This window comes from Leopardus geoffroyi, chromosome D2, assembly GCF_018350155.1.
Source record: "Leopardus geoffroyi isolate Oge1 chromosome D2, O.geoffroyi_Oge1_pat1.0, whole genome shotgun sequence".
NCBI classification, from domain to species: Eukaryota; Metazoa; Chordata; class Mammalia; order Carnivora; family Felidae; genus Leopardus; species Leopardus geoffroyi.
In genome coordinates this window covers 19,997,683-20,021,272 of record NC_059334.1, presented here as the reverse complement: position 1 = coordinate 20,021,272, position 23,590 = coordinate 19,997,683, and the positions used below count along the sequence as shown (strand labels likewise).

Sequence of the window (23,590 nt, the reverse complement as noted above, 5' to 3'; positions counted from 1 at the left end):
AGATGGGTCTTGGTTTTTTATCCATTCTGATACCCTGTGTCTTTTGGTTGGCGCATTTGGTCCATTTACATTCAGTGTTATTATAGAAAGATATGGGTTTAGAGTCCTTATGATGTCTGTATGTGTACAGTGTAGCCCCCCCAAAAAGGGCTTCTGTGTTGGTGCACCCGAATCATCTGCAGAGACACAACCACCCACCCTTGTTGAGCCCTTTTGTGACTCTGCACCATTGTGGTCGCCAGGCTCTGGCTGCTGTGCTCCTCGGAGACGGTGGTGGAGGCACATCTGAGAAGAGTGTATCTGGATGAGTGAAGGGGTTAGGAGGAAATGTCGCTTACTTGCGCACTGTGCTTCCGGAAAGGCCTTTTCCGGAGAGGTCGCTCGGGAGCTGAGGCTGACCGAGCACTCTCCCAGCAGTCTGACTCCGAGGCCAAAGGCCGGGGTCAAGGAGGAGCTTGGCTTTGTTGTGAGCGATGGAAGCGGAAGCGGAGCCAGGTGAGGCACCGGGCAGCTGGTGTTGGGACAGAACCTACCCCGTAAGGAGTTGGGTTTTCAGATAAGGGCCTGCGGTCGTTGTGTCCTCAGGGGGCAGGACCGGCATGATGTTGTTGAATTTTTTGAAAGCTGGTGCTGGTTCTGTGTGGATAGTGGGTTGGGGGAGGAGACAAGAATGGATGCAGTGTGGACGTCATTGGGTAGAGTGACTCCTTCTATCGTGTGGGTTGAGCTCTAAGATTCGTGCTTTAGGCAACAGGTACAAGCCCCTCACATCACCCATCACATAAAGCACAGGACAGTGTGCGTCTTTATATCCTTTACAGAACTACGTAATGTGTAAAAGCAGCGTGTGTAATATTTACGTGTGTGGGTACAAGGCGTACACTAAAGCATTCACCTGTTCTGGAGTGCGTGGCAGGCACTGTACTAGGTGCTGAACGCTATGTGCTGCAGTTACCTCGCCCAGAGACGTATGTGGTTTTACGGAGAGCAATAGAAGGGCATGGGAGTGTGTGGTTCGGTGGAATAGGAGGAACGTGTGCACAGTGCGGCCGCAGGATGGCCGTTTTGTCCCATGGGTCGGCGTGGGTCAGACTCGGGGAGGCGGTTTTCCTTGGGAGGTTCGGCTGCCCTCCGTTCATGCACCCCACTCTGTCTCCCGGACGCCTTTCCAAGCACCTCGTAGTGAAGCTCCATCTGGGCGGACTGTGGGCTCTTGAGCTCCACACGGGCCACCACCCTCCTCCCCACACCTGTGCCTCCTCCTGGGAACAGAGCAGCTTGCTCCCTGGTCCGGTGGTCAGAAGCCAGGGAGATGGCTTTGCCTCTTTCCTGCTCTTCCCTCTCCCTGCTGGTCCGTGGGTCCTGTGGCGTGGAGCTTGCCTGTCTCAGAAGCCACGTGTGAGGTCTCTGGAGATCTGTACCCTGTCATCACTTGGGTGGACTCGGGGAGGGCCCGAGTCCTGCGGTCTTCCCTGCGCCGGCCCCACTCACCTCGCAGCAGCTTGGCTGTGGGGCGGGGGGCGCTTCCTGCTGTGCAGAGATGCTGGCGTCCTGCCCCATCCGTGTACAATACGCCTCGCTCTCTGAGAAGATGGCCTTTCTTTCTGAATCTGTGTCCTGCCTGCTGGCCCTTAGTGCCGGGTGTTGCCGAGCAACTTGGTCACTGACTCCTTTGGGGAAACACGTATGCCTTGTGTACGAGGACCGTCTAAACTTCTCCTTTTCTGCTCCTAGGTTGCTCAGTCAGTTAAGCGGCTGACTTTGGCCCCGTCATGAACTTTTTCTTGGCGAGGTAACCCCCGAGACGGGCTCTGAGCTGACAGCCCAGAGCCTGGAGTCTGCTTTCAATTCTTTGTCTCCCTCTCACTCTGCCCGTCCCCTGCTGCTCTCCGTCTCTAAGAAATAAAGAATGACATTAAAAAATTAAAACAGAAAATCTATTTCTAGTTTACTCTTTTCTGTTGTTCACAAAGGTCGTGCTTGCTTCGTTCTTCCCCAAGGATGAGTAGAGCTGACCGTGGAACAACTTGGTGTTCGGGGTTCCACCCTGCCCACGATTGAAAATCCGTGTATAACGTTTGGTCCCCAGAACACTTAACTGTTCAAACTCTCCTGTTGTCCAGTAACCTGAGTAGAAACAAAAACAGTGCATTAGCACCTGTGTCTTGTATGTGTTCTATACTCTATTCCTCGAGTCAAGTAATCGAGAGAAACAGTTTTACGTCACAGGGAAATAGGTGCACAGCTCTGCGCTGTATTGATCCCTAAGTGTATTCTCCGTTTGTTTCTAGAATGAATTGTCTATCAGAACCCACATCAGTGCTGCCTCAGGTGACACACTACGCTGTTGTTACGTGTATCATTAGCACTATGCGTCCGGAATGGGAGGAATTGGAAAGATTCCTGTGTATTCACGGATGTCACAATTCATGCGTTACCAGTGAAGGGTGAATGCTTCATGATGGCCTGGTGTAATCAGTACGATTGCTTCGTCATGGCCTAGGAGATACACGGGGGAATGAATGGTTACAAAGCTTTGCTAGCCTGCAGTTTTACAGCCCTATTCCTAATACAGCCTGGACACATTGTTACATTACAAAGACAGCCTGTGATAGTAGGCTGAGAGGCATCTTCTCTGGGCGGGGACAGAGAGAGGCCTGCCAGAAGGAAATGTCATGTTTGGAAAGCCAGGTTATGGAACAACACGTTATTCGTTTTCTGTCAGATCTTACTGCCCTTATGCCCGTGTGAGGATAGGCTGTCCGAGTGCACACAGTTCTCGCACACGATGTTCCTCCTGATGAACGCTTAGGTGGTGGTGACACACATGCGCCCCGGGCGGCCTGGCTGCATGCTCCCTCGATTTTCACGCACAGACGTGTGCATGGCAGGCGAAGTGGTTCACTGAGCACCTTGGTGAGGATTTGCTGTCTGGAAAGTGGGGGTGGGTCCTCACAAATGTGCTGATATGCAGACCTGCATGGGGTGGGGGGGACCCGCTAGCTGGGGCAGGCTTGGGCCTTGGGGCCTGGCGATACGTATGGGGGTGGAGGCGGGCACTGTCTGTGCAGCTTTCCAGAAGGGCCTTTCTGTTCCTGGCCAATGTTTCCGTAGACGGCTGGCTGGCTTTAGTCCCAGCGCCCTTGTCGTGGAAGGGTCCATGTGGGAAAGGAGCCGAGACTCTGCCGGATCACTCCTGGTGGCAGCGTGCTTTCCAGCGATGACACTTCCATGCCGCCTTCCTCGCCCTCCGTCTGCTTCGCCAGATCTCCTCTCTGTGCTGTCTTCTTCTGTGACCTCCTCTGGGCTTTTCTCTGTGCGCGTGACCTTCTGTAGGATACGCCTTTTGAATCCCTGCATCCCCCAACTCTTTTTCTTTTTCTTTTTGCCATATGCACAGTCTCATTCATGAGTTTCCTGATTGGCTGTGTCATAGGTCCTGGAAATCACGCACGTCGTATGGACAGTCATCTCTAGCAGGGATTTCTTGATTGTGTTGGGCTTGATGGTTTTCCCAGAGTGTTTTGTAACGTCCCTTGGCATCTTCCTGACTTTCATAATGTTCCCTCTGTGGCGGTTCTCTTTGGTAGCATTGACTGTCCTTCTTGTAAAGTGCCTGTGTCATGAGCCTCACAGATCCTCGTGGCCCCTGGTCCGCAGGCTGACTGAGACCCGCTGCGCTCCGGAGCGAGTGAGCCGCCAAGACACGATTGGTGGTGACCCGTGGGGTTCTGGGTGGCCAGGACTTTGTCCGATGTCAGAAGAACTTTGGAGGACAGTCCCTTGCTTTCAGCGTGCTTCCTGAGTTGAGGGACAGAGCCGGGATGGAACTGGTCCGGGGCAAGGGCTCTGGCTGTGCAGCCAGACCACTGGCCACTGGGACTTGTTGCCTTCAGGACCCTGGGGTGAGCTTCCTGCACAGGGCCAGCCGCCCTGATCACACCCCCGCCTGTATCCGCTCAGTCGGTAGCTGCTTCACCCCTTCCCACCCAACATCTTGGTGCTCACTTGTCTTTCTCGTGAATAAATGTCGTTTGTGGCATTTTCCCCCCGACGGGGCACCTCCTTCTGCACGAAAAACCTGTGCAGGCAGCCATGGTCTCCTCAACTGATTTTCTTGGGTTTTCACTTTTTGTGTTGGAGAGGTCGACATGCGGTGGATGGTAGTTCCTTCTTCTCTGCAATCTTCTCTGGGGCGTCTGGGAAACCGTGTGCTTCCTCTTCGTGGTAGAAGCTGCTTCTCCTATCGTCTGGACCATTTTAAAAGCCAAACCCCTTTCTAAAAGCACCAAGCTATCCTGTGCCTGCAGTGAAATGTGCCAGTTTTCGATCCTTCCCTTCCTTCTGCCTTACGTCGTGATGTCAGGTCTTCACTTGTCTTGCAGTTTGAGTTGAGTCTGCAGGTGTGCCCGTCTCACAGCAGTCCTACATCCACAGAGATGCCACATCTTCCACGCGAGACACAAAGATGTCTCACAAATAGCACCAGGTTTTTGCATGGGCTGGGGTAGCTGCAACGAGAGCTTCGAGAATTTCCCTTTCTTTGTGCCTCCGTGGTCCTCACGCTGGCCGGCTGGCAGCTGCAGCTGTGGACCTCGGTACATGTCAGGCCATTCAGCCTTTTCTTGTCATACCACGAGTCTTCTCTGCATCGCGGGAGCACGTCCAGCATCCCTGGGGACACTTCAAACGGGTCCCAGGCTGTAATTCAGGTTCATGGTATTGCCCTTAACACGGCGAAAATGACGCAGGAACCCTGAGAAATCACTTTTCCTGTGGTGCTTGATTTACTGGAGAAAGGAAGTGCTTACCAAGAGCCGAGTAGCAGATTTGTGGATTCGTGCAACACTTGAGGGGACCTCAATAGCAACAGGAGGTGGTGCACACTTCCCCCAGAGGACAGCGTCTGCTACAGCTCGTGTGATGCGGTTAGGACTTAATCCTGCGTCTCCACGTTTGTTTGCCTTTCTCTTGACTGCAAATGGCACCATGTAGGTACGGTCAGTTTCTGTGTGCAAGATGATACGTTTTATCTTGTGAGAGTAGGTTTGTGTATGTTTTCCCGATAGGAAATGCTCTCATAGCCTACTATCTGCGTATATTTCATGCACTCCTGGCCTCCCTTTTACTTACTAGTTTTGGTACTTCGTAGCTGCTCAGCTCATCTGCCAGTCTTGCCAAACGTCACACATCTCCAGAAAAGTTTCCAATGTATTTATTGGAACAAAAATCCCCACATAGAAATGGGCCTGCACAGTCCTACATCAAGGATCAGATAGGCTTCTGTGGGTTCACCTTGTCAAGTCAGATTGCAAGGAACGTGGTCAGTTCTGTGGTAACATTCCCGTTGATTTGGAAAGGGCTGATTTTTTTTTTTTAATTTTTTTTTTCAACGTTTATTTATTTTTGGAACAGAGAGAGACAGAGCATGAACGGGGGAGGGGCAGAGAGAGAGGGAGACACAGAATCGGAAACAGGCTCCAGGCTCTGAGCCATCAGCCCAGAGCCCGACGCGGGGCTCGAACTCACGGACGGCGAGATCGTGACCTGGCTGAAGTCGGACGCTTAACCGACTGCGCCACCCAGGCGCCCCTGGAAAGGGCTGATTTATGAAGGAACTTGAAGTATGTCACCAGTTTGTACTTGGATTTTCTAGAATTGCTGAAATCAACCACTCTCTCTTTGGAATGTCAGTTGATAAGTAAACCTTATCCCCTCATTTGTCCTACAGAGACAAAAGCTCTGGGGCGCCTGGGTGTCTCAGGGCGTTAAGCGTCTGACTCTTGGTTTCAGCTCAGGTCATGATGTCATGGTTCACGGATTGAGCCCTGTACCGGGCTCTGCGCTCGACTGACTGCAGAGTGTGCGTCCACCTCCTTGGAGCCCACCTGTACGCCATGTCCTGGTCGGGCGCCCAGTATTGGCGAGAGAGAAGCCCCACGCGGGGTGGTGGGCCCTGGCATCACTCTCCTCAGAAACCCTTCCTCCCTAAGATTTCCTGCTTGACTAAGGAAAGAAGTCGTAAACTCGCCCTTTCGCCAAGAGTCCTACCATCCTTTGTGAAAAGTCCATTGGGTATGGTTGAGTCTGATTGAGCCAGGTGTTCAGGCTAAGACAGCAGCTTTTGAGTACCGTCAGCCTTTCCCCACTGCCGCTCCACAAGCCTGCTTGCCAGACGAGGCCAGAGGCCGGGGACGGGCAGGAGGCTTCTCGGCCTGTTGCTCCCGAGTCAGCAGAGTTCCTGAGTCCTAGACCTGCCAGGCACCTGAAAATGTCTGTCCCCTTGAGTGTCGGTCCCTCCGAAAATCCCCGGGACTCCTGTGGGTGGTGAGGAGGGGACTGGTGTGTGTGATGCTACTTGAGGGTGGTGGGTGCTGGGACTCTGGAGGGCCACGGAGGCCTGGTGTGCTCTGGTAAAGACCCCCTGTGTCTCTCCACTTTTGTCCCCTCGCCGACCCCAGGAGTGTGCAGCTCTCGCTGCAGAGCTCCACACCTGCAGGGAGCAGCTCGTGCAGAGAGAGGAGGAGATCGCCAACCTGAAGGCGGAGAGAAACAACACCAGGGTCAGTAGGCGCACTGCCAGTGTCTTTAAACACAGGACACCATTCGCTCCCCTTGTCCACGTGTCCCCGTGGAGTTGGCCGGGACCTATTGTTCTCAAACCTTGTTTGATCCGTGAGGAGGAGTAAGGCTATTTTAACACATTCGAGGGGGTGGCTCCCTACCTGGGAACTGAATTGAAGGGATTCAGACTTGGTTTTGCATTTGGTGACCTTGAGGCCCGGAATTGAAGGTGTTCTTGAAACACGGTTTTCCTTTTGCCTCTCCCGCCAGCTGCTGCTGGAACATTTGGAGTTGCTCGTCTCCAGGCACGAGAGAGCTCTTCAAAAAACAGTCATACGGCGACAGGCGAAGCCTCCGGCCGGCGTGTCCAGTGAGGCGGAGGTGCTCAAGGTGCTCAACTCCATATTGGAGAAGGACAAGACCGAGGCTGAAACGGTGTGCCTAGCCACGGCGGTCCTCAATTTGTGCACATGCTGTGTGTTGTGGGCACACTTTGTGTGTTTGTGTGACTGGAGTTTCCTTTTCATCTTCTCGAATTCTTGTAAGAAGACAGGTCTGTATGGTCAAAAAGCAGTAGTTGGTGGCAATGTTGTGTGTATCGATTGGCTAGTACAAATTGCATAATGTAATTTCTTTCGGGGAAGATTTGTCTCCCATGTAAAATTGAAAGCGGTTAACAGGCAAGTTTGTGAACAGGAGCATCCGTGAAAACCCTTCCCAGCATTCTGTCATGTTATTTGAGGCGAAGGGGATCTTAGGGTAACTGTATAGTAAGGACTAACGAAACACCTCTGTGTACAAACTCAATCCCTTTGTTTTTCCAGGTAAGAGAGCAGTTACGTGTGGCACTGGAGGGGTGTAGTTTCGTAGAAGAAGAATTAGGGGCCACACGCAGAGTTCAGCTCCAGACCTCATCCCAGGATTTGGTTGGAGGGGGTTTCCTTTTTATCCATTGTTTTTAAAACAACATATGAAGACTAGCAGTGGGGGCCCTCACACGTTGCTTCCCTTTCTGAGTTTCAAAGGTGCAGAGCCAGATGAAAGAGCTCCTGGCTACCCTGTGCACTCTCGTGGCCAAGCTGGAAGAGGACCTGGACGTCTCCAGGAAAGACCTCATCCTTTCGGAAGCAATGAACACCATATTACAAAGAGATGTCCGTGAAGTGAGTGTCAGTTGAAGTGGCCACGCCGTCGTCGAGCCAAACGTGGGGTGTTTGGTTCGGCCTTGCCCAGCGTGTCCTTCGTCTCCCACGGGTTTTGAACGTTTGGAGTTTGGTAGAAGTAGCAGCAGAACGGGACGTGACTCCGGGGCCTGGGCGGGCTGCCTCCCCGTCTGCGTGGTGGCATCTGTCCTCCCTGGGCTCTCCCCTGCAGAGGCCTGGCGGGCAGGCGGCGGAGTGGCCTCGGGTGTGGAGTGTGGGCCACCTGAGCTCGGCCCATGCCGTGCTCTCGGTCCGTTTTGGGAACACACTCGGCACGTAGGAACCAGCGTGGTGCTGCCAGGTCGCTTCCGGGGGCACGACCGTGCGAGGGCGGCTCTGCCGAGGGGCCGTCACGGCCGCCTCTGCCGCCCTGCCCTCCTCCCGGGGGTTCCGTGCTCCTGGTCGTGGCGGTCAGAGTGAGCGAGGGGCAGCCCGCTGGTCCCGGTGTAAGGTCATGGAGGAGTGCGGCCGCTACTGCACGTGTGGTCGTCGATGGGAATCTGATCATTGTCACAGAAACTAGTAAGGGTAGGATGGTTTCTCTGTGCCTCCTCCTGTCACTGTGAGCTGCCCTTTGCAGACAGTCCCCGCACACCCCACCCCCAGCCCGGCAGTGCCACCTCGGGAAGACCCTGTCAGACCCTCGAGGGTGTACGTGCACGAGCAGTCTGTTTAGTACCTTAGTGTGGGTGAGGTCGTGTCAGAATTTAAAACAAAAGTATTTGCAGAAATTATATAACCCGTTCAGTGAAGTTGTTGTTTGGCAAAGGTGGGGAGAGACCCCTCAGCAGAGTTCAATATGCAGAGAATTCAGAAAATCATTTCTTAGGACTCATCACTTTCACTCTTGAGCCTGCTGACATAAATTGCTTAGTAAACACGGAGGGCTGGAGGAGGAATCCTTCGGGTGGTGGACAAGAAACGCAGGGCAGGACGTCCTGGTTCCATTTGCAGTGTCAGATAGCATGGGATACAATGTTGTTACAGGGTTAGGCTATAGAAGATGACTTCCAGTTATATGAAAGGTGGAGTTTGGCTTCCATTTGTTAACCCTGCTGCTTCAACTTTGTGGTCATTGGATGAGATTTCATCCACCTTTTCCCCGGAAAAAGGATGGTTGTCTCATGGTGTGTGCCTCCAGAGGCAAGTCGCTGTTGTGTGCAAAGCTCTACGGTGTCCGGAGGCAACCGAGGTTGTGACTTCCGGGAGACTCTATTATCCGTTTGTCTTTGAACACATGGGAAAGAATAAGCCTGGGTAACTGGTCAGAATCCCGAGCAGCCTCCGCACTGTCGGCACAGAGCCTGACGCGGGGCGCCAACTCACAAAGCGACACCGGCTGAGCCACCCAGGTGCCCCGAGGATGCTACTTTTCTGTTTGTTTGGAAAATGAGGACTTCGCCCGGTTTTTGTGTCTGGAGTGTGTTAATGTGTCGTACGCTGATTCTTTCCCTGTTTTCCCTCTGAAATACCTGCTGTAGGCCACGGCCCAGAAGGAAGACATGCAAGAGAGGATCACTACCCTTGAGAAGCGCTGCCTCAGGGCACAGCAGGAAGCCACCTCTCTGCACGACCTCAAGGATAAACTTGAAAACGAGATCGCAAAGAAGGACTCTCTGCATCGACAGGTCGTTGGTTTCGTTGAACTTCATTCCACTTTTATTAATTATTTTTGAGAGAGGGAGCCAGAGTGAGAGAGAGAGAGCGAGCGAGCATGAGCAGTGGAGGGCCAGAGAGGGAGAGAGGGAGACACAGAATCCAAAGCAGGCTCCAGGCTCTGAGCTGTCAGCACAGAGCACGAGGCGGGGTTGACCCCATGAGCTATGAGATCATGACCTGAGCCGAAGGTGGACGCTTAACCGACTGAGCCACCTCGGCTTCCCTAAAAGTCCTTTAACAAAAAATCTCGTGTCTATGTTTTCCACGTTGAAGTTTTCCGCGTTTTTGGTCAAGAGGGAGAGTGTTTTTGTTGAATAATGGTACACTTCCAAAAAGAACTCAACTGGCATCAGGCATGCTCTCAGAAGCTCTGTGCTGGCTGATGTGCCCACCTCAGAATGTCCTATGTAGCGAGCCCTCGGACCACAGTATAAATATGTTTACGAAGGGTTAGGACCGAACCCTTCTCTCCTTAACTGGTCAGGAAGCACGAGCAAGCTCCTCCAGAAGATGGGTTTTCTTTAATGTGTGGGAACTTTGTTGAAGATACTGAAGAAGAGCAAAGAGTTGGGCAAGACATGTTTTGCGTAGTGAAACGAGGACCAAGGCAGTGGGTGACTCCTTGCAGAAAGGAAAGGGTTACTCTGAAGCACCTACCAAACTGTTGGCTTCAGTCAGAACTAACAGTAGATCTCTGCATTTAGATTTTGTTTCACTTTATTGAAAATGGAAACGGAGAGAAGACTTGCTACGCTTTGATGCTTTGCCTTCATTTCCTAGACTGAGGCTCAAAACCGCCAGTTGCAAGAGCGCCTGGAGGTGGCGGAGCGGAAGCTGCAGCAGACCCCGAGGAAGGCCAAGTCGCTGCCCGAGGTGGAAGCCGAGCCGGCCCAGAGGGTGGCCACCCTCTGCAAGGTGGGGCCCCCGTTTCCTTCTGGGTCCCATGGTGGGAATGTCATTTTCATGGCGGTCCGTTCTTGTATCTCATCTCTCACCGGTAACGTCGGCGTGCCAAATTCCACGAACCGGCTGAGATCTGGTTTCGGTGCTACTTTGTCTGAGATTGGAATGCTTTTCAAACGGCAGGCATCATCCCCAGTTTTGTTCCCTCCGGTTTTGTCCGACGTGTGCTGTTTGCCGTTGGTTGCATCCAAGACTCACTGCTTTTCAGAGTTAAGTCAGCGACTCAAAGCTCAAGATAGTAGCCTTGGGTAAGAGAAGGACAGGGGTGCCTGGCTGGCTCAGTCAGTGGAGCTTGGGACTCTTGATCTCAGGGTCATGAGTCTGAGCTCCCCGTTGGGTGTAGAGCTTACCGAAGGAAAAAAAAAAACAAAAAAAGCATAGAATTTTTCCGAGAAATGAGAAAATCCTATCCTCTTTTAAACAGAATCGTTTTTATGTGAAACATTCTTAAATGTTCATTTATTTTGAGACAGACAGAGAGAGCGAGCATGGGCACATACATGAGCAGGGGAGGGGCAGAAAGAAGGAGATAGAATGCCATGTAGGCTCCATGCTATCAGCACCGAGCCTGACACAGGGCTCGAACGCCCAAACCTTGAGTTCATGACCTGAGCTGAAGCCAAGAGTCAGAACCCGACTGACTGCGCCACCCAGACACCCCTGTAAGAAATAAATCTTTAAGGAATTCCCTCGGAGGTTCCACAAATAGAGTCGAGGAACGTGCCCGACACAGTCCCTGCCCTCCCAGTTCTCACAGCCCTCACCACCCACAGAGGAAGGCAGCAGTTGAAGAGGGAGTTTCCAGATATGATGTGGTCGGTGCTGGGATCGAGTGATGCACACAGGACTAGGGAGCCCGTGACTGGGCAGCCAGTCCATCCTTCCAGAACCTGGGCTGAGGGAACCTGTAGCAGGGAGCCTGTCGGTGCTTCTGTGTCACCGGTTCGAGTGCAGTGAGGGTCCCAGTGGGAAGGGGGTGGGGTCGTCACGGGATAATGACCCTCAAGGCTGCCATCAAGTCGGGCAGGCGGCATTGGGCGCCCACAGGCCCAGGCTCCAACAGAGCCTCTCCTCCTTGGTGATCTGCATGTCAAGTCTCCGTTTCTTTTCTCGCCTGTCCTGTCTCCTGTTCCTGGTCAGCCGTGTAGCCCGACCCTTTGTCTTTGGACACTCTGCTGCTGAGGAAGCTAAATTGTTGGAAGTAACTTCCCAGCTTAGGAAGGCAGCACGCCGGTTTGCTCTTTCCGCTTGCTGCTTCCTCCTGTCCGTGCTGAGTGGACAGGGGTGTCTCCCGGGGGACGAGGCACCGTCCAAGGATCCGGGACCCGGGGTGGGGACGAGACCATTGCCTACCCCCGGTCACCAGCATGGAAGCCCACTGCTTCCCACTGGCAGGCATGAGGCCTGTAGGGACTGTGAGCAGGCAGAAGGCCGCTCACAGCATGTCGTGCGTAGGCACAGCGTGTGGTGTGGGGCAGCCAGCTCTTCTGACCCCGCTGTCGCCCACAGGCCGAGCAGAGGCGTGGCAACATCGAGGAAAGGCTGCGCCAGATGGAGGCCCAGCTGGAGGAAAAGAACCAAGAACTGCAGCGGGTACGTGTCCGAGCGGAGCAGCCGCTTTTCTGTTGCCTGCTCCCAAGGAAAGAGGTGCCAGCAGGTGTGGCTTAGAGATGAGGAAGCCCGAGCCTGGAGGGACTGTCCATTGCCTAGCCTGCGGGTGTGTCCTGTGGGCTCTTCCTCTTCCCTGGGCCCCCCGACTGCAGGGCACATGTGTACTCCGTACCCCACGGCCCTCCGCCCGGCAGGAGCCCCTGAATCCTGCCGGCCTGTCCTCGCCGCTTCTGTTTTGGGTTAATTCAGGATATGCGGTAGAAACAAGTTTTTAAACCATACGATCGATGAGAGTTCTATAAAACACAGACCCGTGAACCTTGCGGTTACGTTCGGAAATTACTTGAGGTAAATACAAGTTTCCATTACAAAACGTTCAGGAGATGTGTGAATTTCACGAAAAACAGGTGAAAGTCTTTCTCACCACTGAATCTTTCCCAAAGTGGATTTTTTTTTTAATCTTTCGGTTTTGTCAATGGATTCATTTCTTTCCCCCTGAGGCCAGATCCGAGCTTCTGTTTCCGCCCCGGAATATTCCTCCTCCCGTGTGTAGATGAGCTGATCCCCTTAAGAATATGCTCTTTCCTGCATGTGCATCTGCCTCCTGAGCCCATCTGAGAGCTAATAATGAGGACATTCGTGAGGGCCCATGCGTGTTTTGTTTCCCAGAAACAAAGGGACCTGCTAAGTGATGACCCCTGGGAAGCAGGTTCCTGCGTTTCTGTGCCCCGCTAGGTCGGTGCTGGCAGTGACGCACAAGCACGCCAAAGAGTGCCGTGGGAAGGGGCAGCCGAGGACGGCGTGCGTGTGGGTCACACCGCTGGTCATTCGCACGCCTGAGCCGGTGTTCGCACTTTGGCTTGAAGCCTGCGTCTTCTCTTTCAGGTAAGGCAGAGAGAAAAACTGAAGGACGAGACTAATCAACGTCTCTCAGACACTATCGACCAACTCCTTGACGACTCGGACCAGCGTCTGAAGCGTCATCTGAAAGAGAGAATGGCTGCCGTGGAAGATAAGGTAGGACATGAGAGACAGCGGCTGAGTGCCCCCGTCCTCACAGAGGAGACGCTCACGTTGTGATCCTGAGGAGCAGCGTGGAGCAGAGGCTAACAGCCACTGTAGAAAGTAGAAATGATTCTTTCACGCGGAAAAACTGCAGGCTGTTAGCCACTGTCTGCGTTAAGTTCCCAGTGTCCTGTCCCTGCCCGACGTATGTGTGCGGGAAGGTGCGTCTCACTGTCTAGAAGAGGAGTATGGTCTGGGGAGAGCCCGAGAGGAAGTATTTTAGGCTTTTACTAACTGAGACGTAAGGAGTAAGCTAGCTTCATGCTAATCAAAGATGGGCACAGAACCAGCCATAGGCAGTATATAACTAAGGGGAGGGGCCGTGTGCCGATAACCCTTTGTTGCTAGGACCCGGCGGTGGCTGGATGTGGTCGGCAGGCCCTCGTTTGCCACCCCTGTGCTGGAACCTTCGGCCTGGTTCTTGTCTGGGGAGCTAATTTCTACCTCTTTTGTCCAGACGGACCGCTAGGAGTGCGCAGTTGTGTCAAGCACTTAACCAGCTGAAAACAGAGTTTCTCCTGTTCCATCTCCTGCCTTCCCTCTTTTCATCTGGGTTGGAAAGAGTCTAAGGCTGGACTCTTACACCATCATAACGGATACACTTGAGGTGTAACGGGAGGGAAGCAGTATCATAGGATCTCTGTGAGAGAAGCTCTGGTGGTGACAGTTGGACGCAGACCTGATACTACCGGTTCTGGTTACACCTGTGTCCCTGTAGATGAGCCCAGAATCTTCCCTCAGATTGGCACTTGCAGACACCAGTGAGCAATGCTAATTACACAGCACACTTGTTTTGGGTAAAACCCATCATGAGGTGCGTTATTATACCCCACGTGAGGTTCTACCTTGATCACTGGGGCCAGCCTTTCGGTAGAATAGTTGTATGTGAGATTGGAAGTATATGTACGAAACTTAGGTCAGGTTTCCCAAGTGACTGAGGCATCACAGACCCTAAAAGCTAGTACAAACCAGTGTACCTGCTGCAAGTAAACTTAGGAACCTGTCACACTTACAGTCAGACGGTGATCCGTGAAGAAATTGCACATGGACAAAGTATGAGTAAAGGCTGTTACTGCAGTTTCACAGACAGCATTTCACTCTGTGGTCATGTGACCCTGATCGTTGGTATGGCCATCCGCTCCATGCCTTGTCTGTGGCGCTGCGTTATCGTAAAGAGAAACGTAGGCATGCTCTAGCATGTGGAACGTTTGAAAGAATCAACACTAAAGGACTGTCAGTACCTTTCTCAGAAGTCTCTGTTAGGAGAAGTTGGCAATCTGAAACCAGTTAGAAGAAACGCAACGTGAGAAGGTATTTCCATCTCTCACTCATTCAGTGATCGGTTGAGACTGGAAAGGAGCAGGTGTCCTGTGGGGCTCACACTTCCTCCAAGGCGAGCCACCAATGTGCTTTCGAGCGGCCCCACGCTCGCAAGTCTGAATAGCACGCATGTGGCGGACTTGGAGCCGAGCAGCCTGTGGGGTTCAGATTTCTGAGTCCCTTCGGGGGTTCGCTCGAAAGCTAAAATGTTCGCGTAAACCGTTCGTTGAGTGCAGCGTTGCCCAGCAGGAAGGTAACAGGTGACACGGGCGTCATCCCAAGGGTTCTCGCGGCTGCATTTGAAATGGTCAAACAGACGGGTGATGTTAGTTTTCATGTAGCCCGATGCAGGCAACATGTTATTGTGTCATGTAAATAGTGTAGACGTGAAGGAGCTACTCTACAATGTTTTTCCACATTCAGTCCTTGCAACCCACGGGGCGTCTCACGGTTCCATCCCCTGTGGTCGGGACCAGCCCCATTTTGGGCGCTCAGTTAGCCACGTGCGGCGGTGTCTCCGGCCTGGGACGGCACTGCCTCTGGGGTAGTTGTGTGACCGAAGCTCCTCGTCGGTTTTGCTCCCTGGGGCTGCGTGTGCAGACGTGAGGCTGGGCTGCAGAGGGTCCACGACGGAGCACGTGCCTATTGCACAGAAGGGCTATTCCCCCACCGCCCAGAAAGTCCTGCTCCTCTCTACATAATTAGGAAGAAGTCCTAGTGGCTCGGTGTTTCTCCTCTGTAACCTTGCTATGCCTGAGACCTAACTGTTCAGTAGGGTTTAGGACGTCCACTTGGTGATCCGGGTGTTTACTGGAGGACTCTCGGAGAGAACGGTCTTGGGGTTTGTAACTGCTGAATTTACCCATCGTGGTTATGATGGTCAGCATTTCAGCACACTTGATGCAACTAGTGCTTTCCATTTTTTCTTGAATTCTAATGAACCTACACTGTTGTATCAGTTTCAAGTAGACAGCATACCGTTTCAACAATTGCACACGTAACTCTGTGCTCGTCACCATCGCTGTGGTCACCGTGTGTCACCATACAGGGTCCTTAGGGTATCACGGACCGTATTCCCTGGACTGTGCTTTTCATCCCCGAGACGGCCTTATTTGATATCTGGATGCTGATGCCTCCTAATCACCATCATCTCTTTTGCCCACCGCCCCTACTCTCCTCTCCTCTGGCCACTACCAGTTTGTGCTCTGTGTTGAACGGACTCTTGATGCAAAGAATCGTTAACCTTGCTTGCAACGAGTGTCGTTGTCGTTTGCTGCTTTGCAGGATCGCCTTCTACGGAAGATGGAAGCAGTGAGTGGTATATTAAAGCGGGCAAGACCAAGAGGCTCTTCACTTCACCACGGGTATGACATTTCCCGGTTCACAGATCTGTTTGAGATGCGGCTGGGGGCGGCTTCCCTCTGTCACCAGTATGACCCGAACCAGCTCATGGTTCCAAAGTAGAACCGTGGGTGTGCTATGGTATGACCCGAACCGGATCAGAGTTACACACAATAACCCTGAGTGTGTTGTAGTCTGACGCGATCCATTTTCCAGGTACCAGCTAACTGATGATGGGGCGGGGCTGGGGGGGACACTGCCCTTCACCATGCCTAACATGAACCACCTCACAAACACATACGTTAGCACCTGCTGTGTATCTTCCAGAGGAATCCCTTGGCCGAATGGGCAGAGTGACTGGATGTAGCTCAGGGAGCCGGTAGCTTAGTAGTTGGCAAGAGGGAGAAGTAAAACCTCATTCCAGACGTTAGGTTTGGAATCTCAGGAGACCGGGAGGCATGACAGAGCTCACAGCCATGGGAGGAGGAGTGGAAGTTAGGGGAAGTTCTGTTCGTGTTTGGGTGGGTTTATTTGCGGCCTCCCTCCACCGAGTGTGGCGGTGATGGTGTGGGGCTAGGAGGGGTCCAGCGTGCCAGGTTCGGCCCAGCATCCCTGGAAGCTATGGTCCCTTCCGCAAGGCCAGTGGGGTCACCATGGGAGTGCACACGTGGCCATGGTTGTGAAGGTCACCTTGACATTGGTGGGGTTAGCGCAGTGCTCGCAGTTTCTTATATTTTTGAAAAGACTGGAGAATGACATGTAATCGCCGTAACTCTGTCGGGACGTTGGTGAGTCGCCTGTGAGGGCGCGGGTCAGCCGGCTTGTGAGCTGCGTCCCGCAGACAGTAATTGTCAGCAAGGTATTAAAAGGTTTGCTTGCTTCTTTGTAGGAAATGGGTACCATGTGAGAGTCATTCTGGTGTGACGGTGCCTCGAGTAGCTGACTGGGCCCCCTTAGGTGCAGGGGGCAGGCTCCGGCTCCAAAGGCAGGCCCCCTCAGGCCTCACTGGGGTCTGTGCGGCTGTCGACGGGGGCTGTCGGGAGAGTCGAGGGTGTGCTGCGGCTGTCCTTGTTGAGCCTGCTTGTAGGAGAGAGAAGTCAGTGCAGGTAGAGTCACAAGCGGCGCTCCCTGTCCATGGAACTACTGGTGGCACAGCGAATGTGTGTCCGGAGAGAGAAGCACACGGGAAGATCCGGGCACAGAGCAGCCTCTTGGGTGGCTGACGGAGATCCTGGCCAGCAAGACACCCGTGTGCTGAGTGTCACCGTTCCAGGGCTTGAAGACGGGTATGTGTGAGGAGGCCAAGGGAGCAAACAGTGGATGCGGTGCAGGCCCCTCGAGTGCATGTTGGAGTTCTCAAGGGAAGGGGCTGTGCAGGCCCCTGGAGGGTGGCACCCTGGGGCAGTTGCCATAAGAGGGACGTCCACGCCCGGCACCCGCCTGAGGTGAGCTGGCCGAGGAGAAGGATAGAGAGGATCGCAGTGCTCCCGTGGTTGCGGAGGCATTGGCCGCGGTCACAGGTGGCCTTGTGGTCAGAAGACCCCGGGCAGGAGACCGGCTGAGGAACAGGGTGTGTTTGAAGCCGTCTCACAATGTGGTCTCTCGTGTGGTGGCAGAAGAGAGGCTGGTGGGAGCTGTGTCACCGTGAGCGGCCGGGGGCCGTGGGGACGAGACTGAGAAGGCGGCAGGCAGGCTGGACAGCTGAGCCCTCCTGGCACGACCTCACAGCCACGTCTTCTGTTTGGGTCCTCCTCTAGCAAGATGACACGGTCTGGGTTGCAGAGGAAAAGAAAGGTGACGGACCAACTTCCACACGCAGGCGGGGCAGATGGGAGAGAGCTCTGGGATAGGACTGGATGCAGGGTGTTGGGGTCGGGAGTCAGGGAGCCTGAGATAGGGTGTCAGAGTCAGGGGACACACGCGAACCTCGGAGGAGCCACGAACCATGCCAGGTCACATGCGGGGTGGCGTGTGTGGCTCTCCCCGATTGGCGATGTGTCGGGGCCCCACAGCGGTGAAGCTAGACACACCTGAGCTCAGGTGAGCAGTTGTTCTGGCAATGGGGGGACCAGAGGAGGGGAAGATGGTTGTGGCCAGTGGGCAGTTCTGACTTGGCTGTCTTAGAAACAATCAGTACCCTGAGGCAGCACGTGTCAATGACGTTTCTTGAAAGGCCGCAGAGAAGAGCATGAAGCACCACAGAGGAGACGCCCTGTCGTGGTGGCTCTGTCTCCAGGCCACAAGGGGTGACGCCGGGGGCCCCCTCTGTAGTTGATGTGAAGCAGATGGGCGTGTTCTGTCTCCCGAGACCATAAGGATTTGTGAAATGGAAGGCAGCCTCTCTTCTTTTTCAGAGAGCAAGGAGCCACTGGACTCCGGTGCAGGGTTCAAGTGTGGAGGGTGAGCCCGTGGCTGAGGCCGGGCACGTGGGCTGGCGGGTGCTCCTTCACAGCTGCTGACCGCTTCGTGCCCAGAGCCTTTGCTGAGGGGAGCAGCTGACAGCCCAATTAAGTGACTCCCCCCTAGGGGCTCGGGGCTCCATGGAACTTTTCTGGAGACTTCTATGGCCAAGGGGGACATTTGTCTGTTAGTCTACCTGCACAGAGGCCAGAGACGCTTTTGCCTCGGAAACACCGGGCACACTGCCACCTCCTGTCTACGGGAGGTGCGAGGTGTGGTTCCCGAGGATCCTGCCGCGGATGCCCCTGGGGCGCCCGATACTGGTTGGAGGAGGGAAACCTGGGGTCACCTGGCATCACAGCGAAGGCCTTGGCACACGTGGTCCGATGGCAGGTGAAGGCCAGAGGGACGTACAGGAGTGCTTTCCGGTCAGTTGGGCAGGAGGTGGTGCAGACACGCAGGACGACAGCTTGACTGGGGGCAGGCGCTGCTCCACCTCGGGGACGTCTGGGCCGCGGGGATGCGTTGCACCTGCTGGGCCCGGGAGACCCTGTCTCCACAGGGCCCGGCTAGCGGGCTTGCACTGGAGCCAGGGGCAAGGATGCCTTCCATGGAGACCTTTTTCTGTGACCTCATTTTCCCAATTGACGGGTTCTGGCCTGGCTGACAAAGTCCACTTTTCTTTAGATAACAACCTTGGTGTGTGTGTGCGTGTTTGTTTGATTGTTTCCGTCCGTATTTCAGGCGGACGCACGTCAGCAGCGTCCCAGCTTCCAGGTTCCGTCTGGCGGACAGCCCCACGGATGCCAGCAGCAGCAGCAGCAGCGCGGTGTTGCGGCGCCACCAGAAAGGCCGTGTGGCCCGTCTGCGACATGAGCCTTCCAAGGCAAGGACCTCCATCCTCTGGGGGCTCTCATGGGACCCACCTGCCTGCTCCAATGTCACCTGCCTTTTCCTCTGTCTGTGAGGCTCTTCTGGAACTAAAGAACCGATAGGCTGCTTTCTCTTTTCAGCTTCCCCCATTCTTCTTTGGCTGCCTTAGAATTTACTTTTGAGAGCTTTTGTTCTCTCTTTGTATAAAGTAGCAATGTGGATTAAGATAGGACCTAGTGTTAAGCACAGCACAATGCAAATTAGTAAGGGTTTGAAACGCTAATGAAGGTGAAGGGAACATGTGTATTCATCCTTAAACAACAAAGAAGTCACCTTTGGAGTTTAAGGACTTTCGTCCTTTGGCTCTTCAGCCGCGTATATTTTTACATATTTGGGTAAGTTTTGAGCACCTGTAGTTATGGAACAAGTTTGGTGCAGACATCGTCCCAGAGCTAGGGTGCAGCATGACTGAAAAACCCAGATGAGGGGCGCCGGGTGGCTCAGTCGGTCAAACGCCCGACTGCTGATTTCTGCTCATGTCACGATCTCTGGGTTTGTGAGATCGAGCCCCGGAGCCCAGCAGCCCCGCATGGGGCTCTGCGCTGACCGCGCCTAGAGCCTGCTTGGGATTCTCTCTCTCTCCCTCTCTCTGCTCCTCCCCCACTTGAAATAAAACAAAGAAAACAATAAATAGCTAAAAAGTCAGAGGAGAGGCCTGCACCCCTCTGTGTGCACAGTGTAGTGAGGGGAGACCAGCAGCGAATGGGAAGTAAAAGGTGATATGTGTGTTAGTTCTCTATTTCTGTTTGACAGATGATTGACAAGTCCCTAGATGGGCACCTGTGGATAGCCCCAGAGTCCAAGGGGGGCTCTCTGGGCACTGCCCAGTGTGGTGGTGGAGAGAGAGAGACAGAACTGGCAGAGACCAAGCGGTCACAAGGGGGAAGGAGCTCAGTGAGCCCGGTGCTCGGGGAAAGGGAGACCGGGGGCCTGGTCATGCTGGGTGGGGCCAGGCAAGGTGGAGGCCGAGGACCACGGTGGTCTGGTCCAGGAGCCCTTGTGCTAAAGCCCACTCGCCCGAGTTCCAGAGTCTGTGTAGACACAGTAGGGGCAGCTTTCTGGAGGACTCGAACTCTGGTTGGGAGCAGAGACGCAGTGCTAGCTGGAAGGAGACACAGGGTAAAAGTTCTGCGGTTTGTGTTCTGTTATTTTGTTGTTTTGCCCTGGAGGGTCTGTGGTCAGTTGTGGCTGGCTCGTGTTGTTTCTCCTGTACCTTCATTTGTCAGTAGACAGTGGGGTTTTGCCCCAATAGTGATCAATTGTCGTTAGCGTATCACTGTATAGTACAGGTGGATACGGGTATGATCTAGATAATAATTTGTAAACGAAGCGTTTCTTCAAAAGAGATAAGGCACTGACCGTAGATGAACGGAAGCTCGATACAGACAGCACGCTCTGTGGTGCCGACACTCGTGTTCAGGACTCCAGATCTCATGGGCTTACTGAGCACAAGTACTGCCTTCTACACTGAAACTCAGGACTCCTGCAACGTGAAGCTGTCACCTGCCCCTCAGCCCGTTTTTATCACGTACCTGCCCAGGGCACCCTCCTGTAACCAGCACGGCAATTCGTGAGAGGTTGTCAATCAAATTCTAGGTCAGGATTTCACATTCACGTCCAGCAGGGCGTTAACAGAGTGGGTTTGTTTGGTGTTACACAAGGTGTTGCGGGAACTTCGGCATCCCCTAGGGTGATACTGTAAAAGTGTAACTTGGTTGTCAACAAGGAGAACAGTTACAGGAAAGTTTAGAATAGGCACCTGTTAGATGTCTTTGTTCTACAAGATGCCATGTTTTAAGAAGTTGTGTATGTTGTAATGGAGTTTTACGTCCCTGAGTGATCATTGGTAGTGTCTCTGGTAAATGTCGAATAACCTATTACGTTCAGATGTGTGGTGGGACAAAGTTCTGCTTCCAGTCGTGGTTGTTTCTAAATCTTCTCTCAATGATATCCATCCTGCTGTTCTCTTTAAAATATGTTTGCTCGTTTGGTCTTGGAAATGGTAACTTCCAAGTGTGCAGTAAATGTGATTTCTCTTCCTTCCTTTGCATGCCTCTGTCAGCCTAGTGATGTCAGGAAGCATCGGAGAAAGCGAAAGTGCTTAGGAGTGCAACCTAGCTGTGTTTGTCTGTGGTGTGGGGGAGAGTGCCCGTCTCTTCACAGTGAGCACCACAGCTGGGTAAGGACGAGCGGCTGGCGTGTGCGGGGAAGTCCAGGAGCCACTGGGGGCTCGAGCGTGGCGGCCGGTTTCCACGGTACCTGCGACGGCCACCAGAGCTCACCGTTGTCTCTCGTTTGTCTCTTGCTCGCTGCGAACGTTGTTGCGTGAGACCTAGAAGTTTCTAGGAAGAGAAATTACGGAAGCAGTGCCGTAGAGTTTCGATTTCGGGATCACCACTTTTGACAGCCGTAGCCAGCAGCATTCAGAGAGCTCTTAGGGTTCTCCACCTGGTGTGTGCAGTGGTTTAGGATCCTGTGACCTGGCCCTCACAGACATCCCCGCGAGCCACAGCTTGTGTGGTTAGCCCATTTCCAGATGTGCAAGCAGAGCCTGAGAGCCCGGGTCCTGTGCATGAGGACACTTTGCAGGGCAAACACTGGCCGCGACACCACTCTGCCACATACCCCACCTTTGCTGGGGCGCCCTTCTCCCATTTACAGTGCCCCTCGCCGGGACAGGACACCTCCTGTGTCCAGAGGACAATGATGTGGGTGTGCCCATTCTCAGGGGAAGCTCCGTGCCTCGGGACGGAACCCTCGACCAGAGAGTCCGCCTCCTAACTGGGATGCCTTGCTCCCTGGACCGTACCCCCATCCCAGACCTTCCCAGCCATGCGCCGACAGGGCCGTGCCTCTGATACAGAGCTGGGCGACAGCTGGGGGAGCCCCTCCGCTGCACAGACGGTGTGTCCGTTCAGTTGAATTCTTGCGTTCAAGTGCCAGTTCGGTCACTGGTTGTTTTGTGACCGGGGTGTCTTCATCACCGTCTTTTTTTCCTGCTTTGCTCTCCTGGTAAGTGAGGACAGCGAAAGGTTCATGGCCCTTGGGGTGTCCACACACTGCCCATCGGTGCACGGTCCTCAGAGAACAGGAGCTCACACCGGCGCCGGGGCACAGAGCACGCCCTGCATTCTGCTGGCTCGTGCTGCCTTTTCCTCTGTAGCAAGACTTTCTCAAGGAACAGAGGGTCGTGTGATGAACACCCAGGCAGGACGGCCTGCTCCCGCAGCTCACTGATGGCTACTTGGAGGGCTCTTTGGAGGTTTTGGGGGATGAAGTCTAGGTGTACGGGCAGTGGGTGTCAGGTCCATGCGGACAGGGCCAGCACGGGCGTTGCACTTCCCAGCCTCGCGGGAGCCTCCCGTTTTGGTTGAGACTGAAATGGCCCATAGGCACAAGTCTGGCAGGACCCAGTGCTGGGCGGGGGCCTGTGCGTGGACTGCGCTGTGACACAGGGGAGGGTGTGCTCCCAGAACCCTCCGTCTCTGCTCACCTCATAGCCTGGTCGCTGGTGTGGCTCCCTGTCCTGTTCCCTTTTGGTGTTTGTCTTCTCCATATCTTTGCTTCCACCTGGGTGTGAAATCTACTTGTGTTGACTGAGTCTGACCCTGTTTGGTTTTATGTGGATAATTTGTAGCCTGTTAAGGTAGCCTTTTGTTGTCTGATGATTGTCAGGAAATCAGGAGAGGAGGCAGGTGTTCTGGAGCTGTTGGTTAAGCTTGTGTCTTCCCTGAGCTCAGCTCCGCTTGGTGCTGACCGCCATGGGTGTCCCGAGCCCCACGCAGCTTCGGAGGTCCTGGTACGAACCCAGTTGGCTGTGCCTGTCTCGCCAGTCCTACACGTGTGTCTCATGAGATCCGGCCCTGCCTCACCACCAGGACCTGTCAAGGGTCATAACGCTGGTGGGTCCGTGGCCCCACGGTCCTTTCCAGGGCCCACAGCCACATAGCCGCAGACCCACAGCCTGTCACAGAAGGAAAAATGGAGTCTGAAGGGGTTCATTTGTCGTGACGGCAGCCAAGGGACACTGTGTCTCCACCGTGTCGAGCAGACTGTCTGTAAGCTGCAGATGAGTCCGTCAGTTTGTAACATCAACCGAAATGTCCCCGAGAAGCAGAAGTCAGACCCGAGTGTGGGGTCAGGGGGTTGGGTGCCTTGTCACTTTACACACGTCCCCGTAGATTCCAGCCTTGCATCGCTACCAGAAGTGACAGTGGATTAGGCCACAAGCTCCCTCCACTTCCCCCAAACAAAGAGCTTTGGACCATCGTGCGTGGGAGGGCTCCGTGCTCGCCAGGGTTTGCCCTGAATGGCGTCAGGAAACAAACACCTTCCTTCTCAGCTGGCCGTGGTGTACGGTGACATGGTTTGGGTCTCCGCCTCTACCTTCTGTGGCCGGGCTCCTGGTGGGGCGAGGTCCTGGGGAGGGTACACCCCTCGGTGCAGATGGGCTGGGGGTCTCAGTGGGCCCACTGCCCGGACGCGAATCCACCCTTTCGCCTGGCGTTAGGCCGATCCTAGGAAGGCGTTTT

At 54.1% G+C, this 23,590-nt stretch overlaps 1 protein-coding gene across 1 annotated transcript in view; it reads left to right on the top strand.

Moving 5' to 3' along the window:
* The first annotated feature begins 312 nt into the window (after window positions 1-312).
* Window positions 313-23,590, top strand: part of LOC123577288 (liprin-alpha-1-like) — a 464,712-nt gene continuing 441,434 nt past the window's right edge. The window contains exons 1-8 of the mRNA XM_045439384.1: window positions 313-495; window positions 6,462-6,563; window positions 6,835-6,999; window positions 7,590-7,727; window positions 9,248-9,394; window positions 10,206-10,340; window positions 11,898-11,981; window positions 12,885-13,016. Coding sequence (XP_045295340.1) covers window positions 328-495; window positions 6,462-6,563; window positions 6,835-6,999; window positions 7,590-7,727; window positions 9,248-9,394; window positions 10,206-10,340; window positions 11,898-11,981; window positions 12,885-13,016 — 1,071 coding nt within the window. The 5' untranslated portion in view covers window positions 313-327. The remainder of the gene's footprint in view (window positions 496-6,461; window positions 6,564-6,834; window positions 7,000-7,589; window positions 7,728-9,247; window positions 9,395-10,205; window positions 10,341-11,897; window positions 11,982-12,884; window positions 13,017-23,590) is intronic.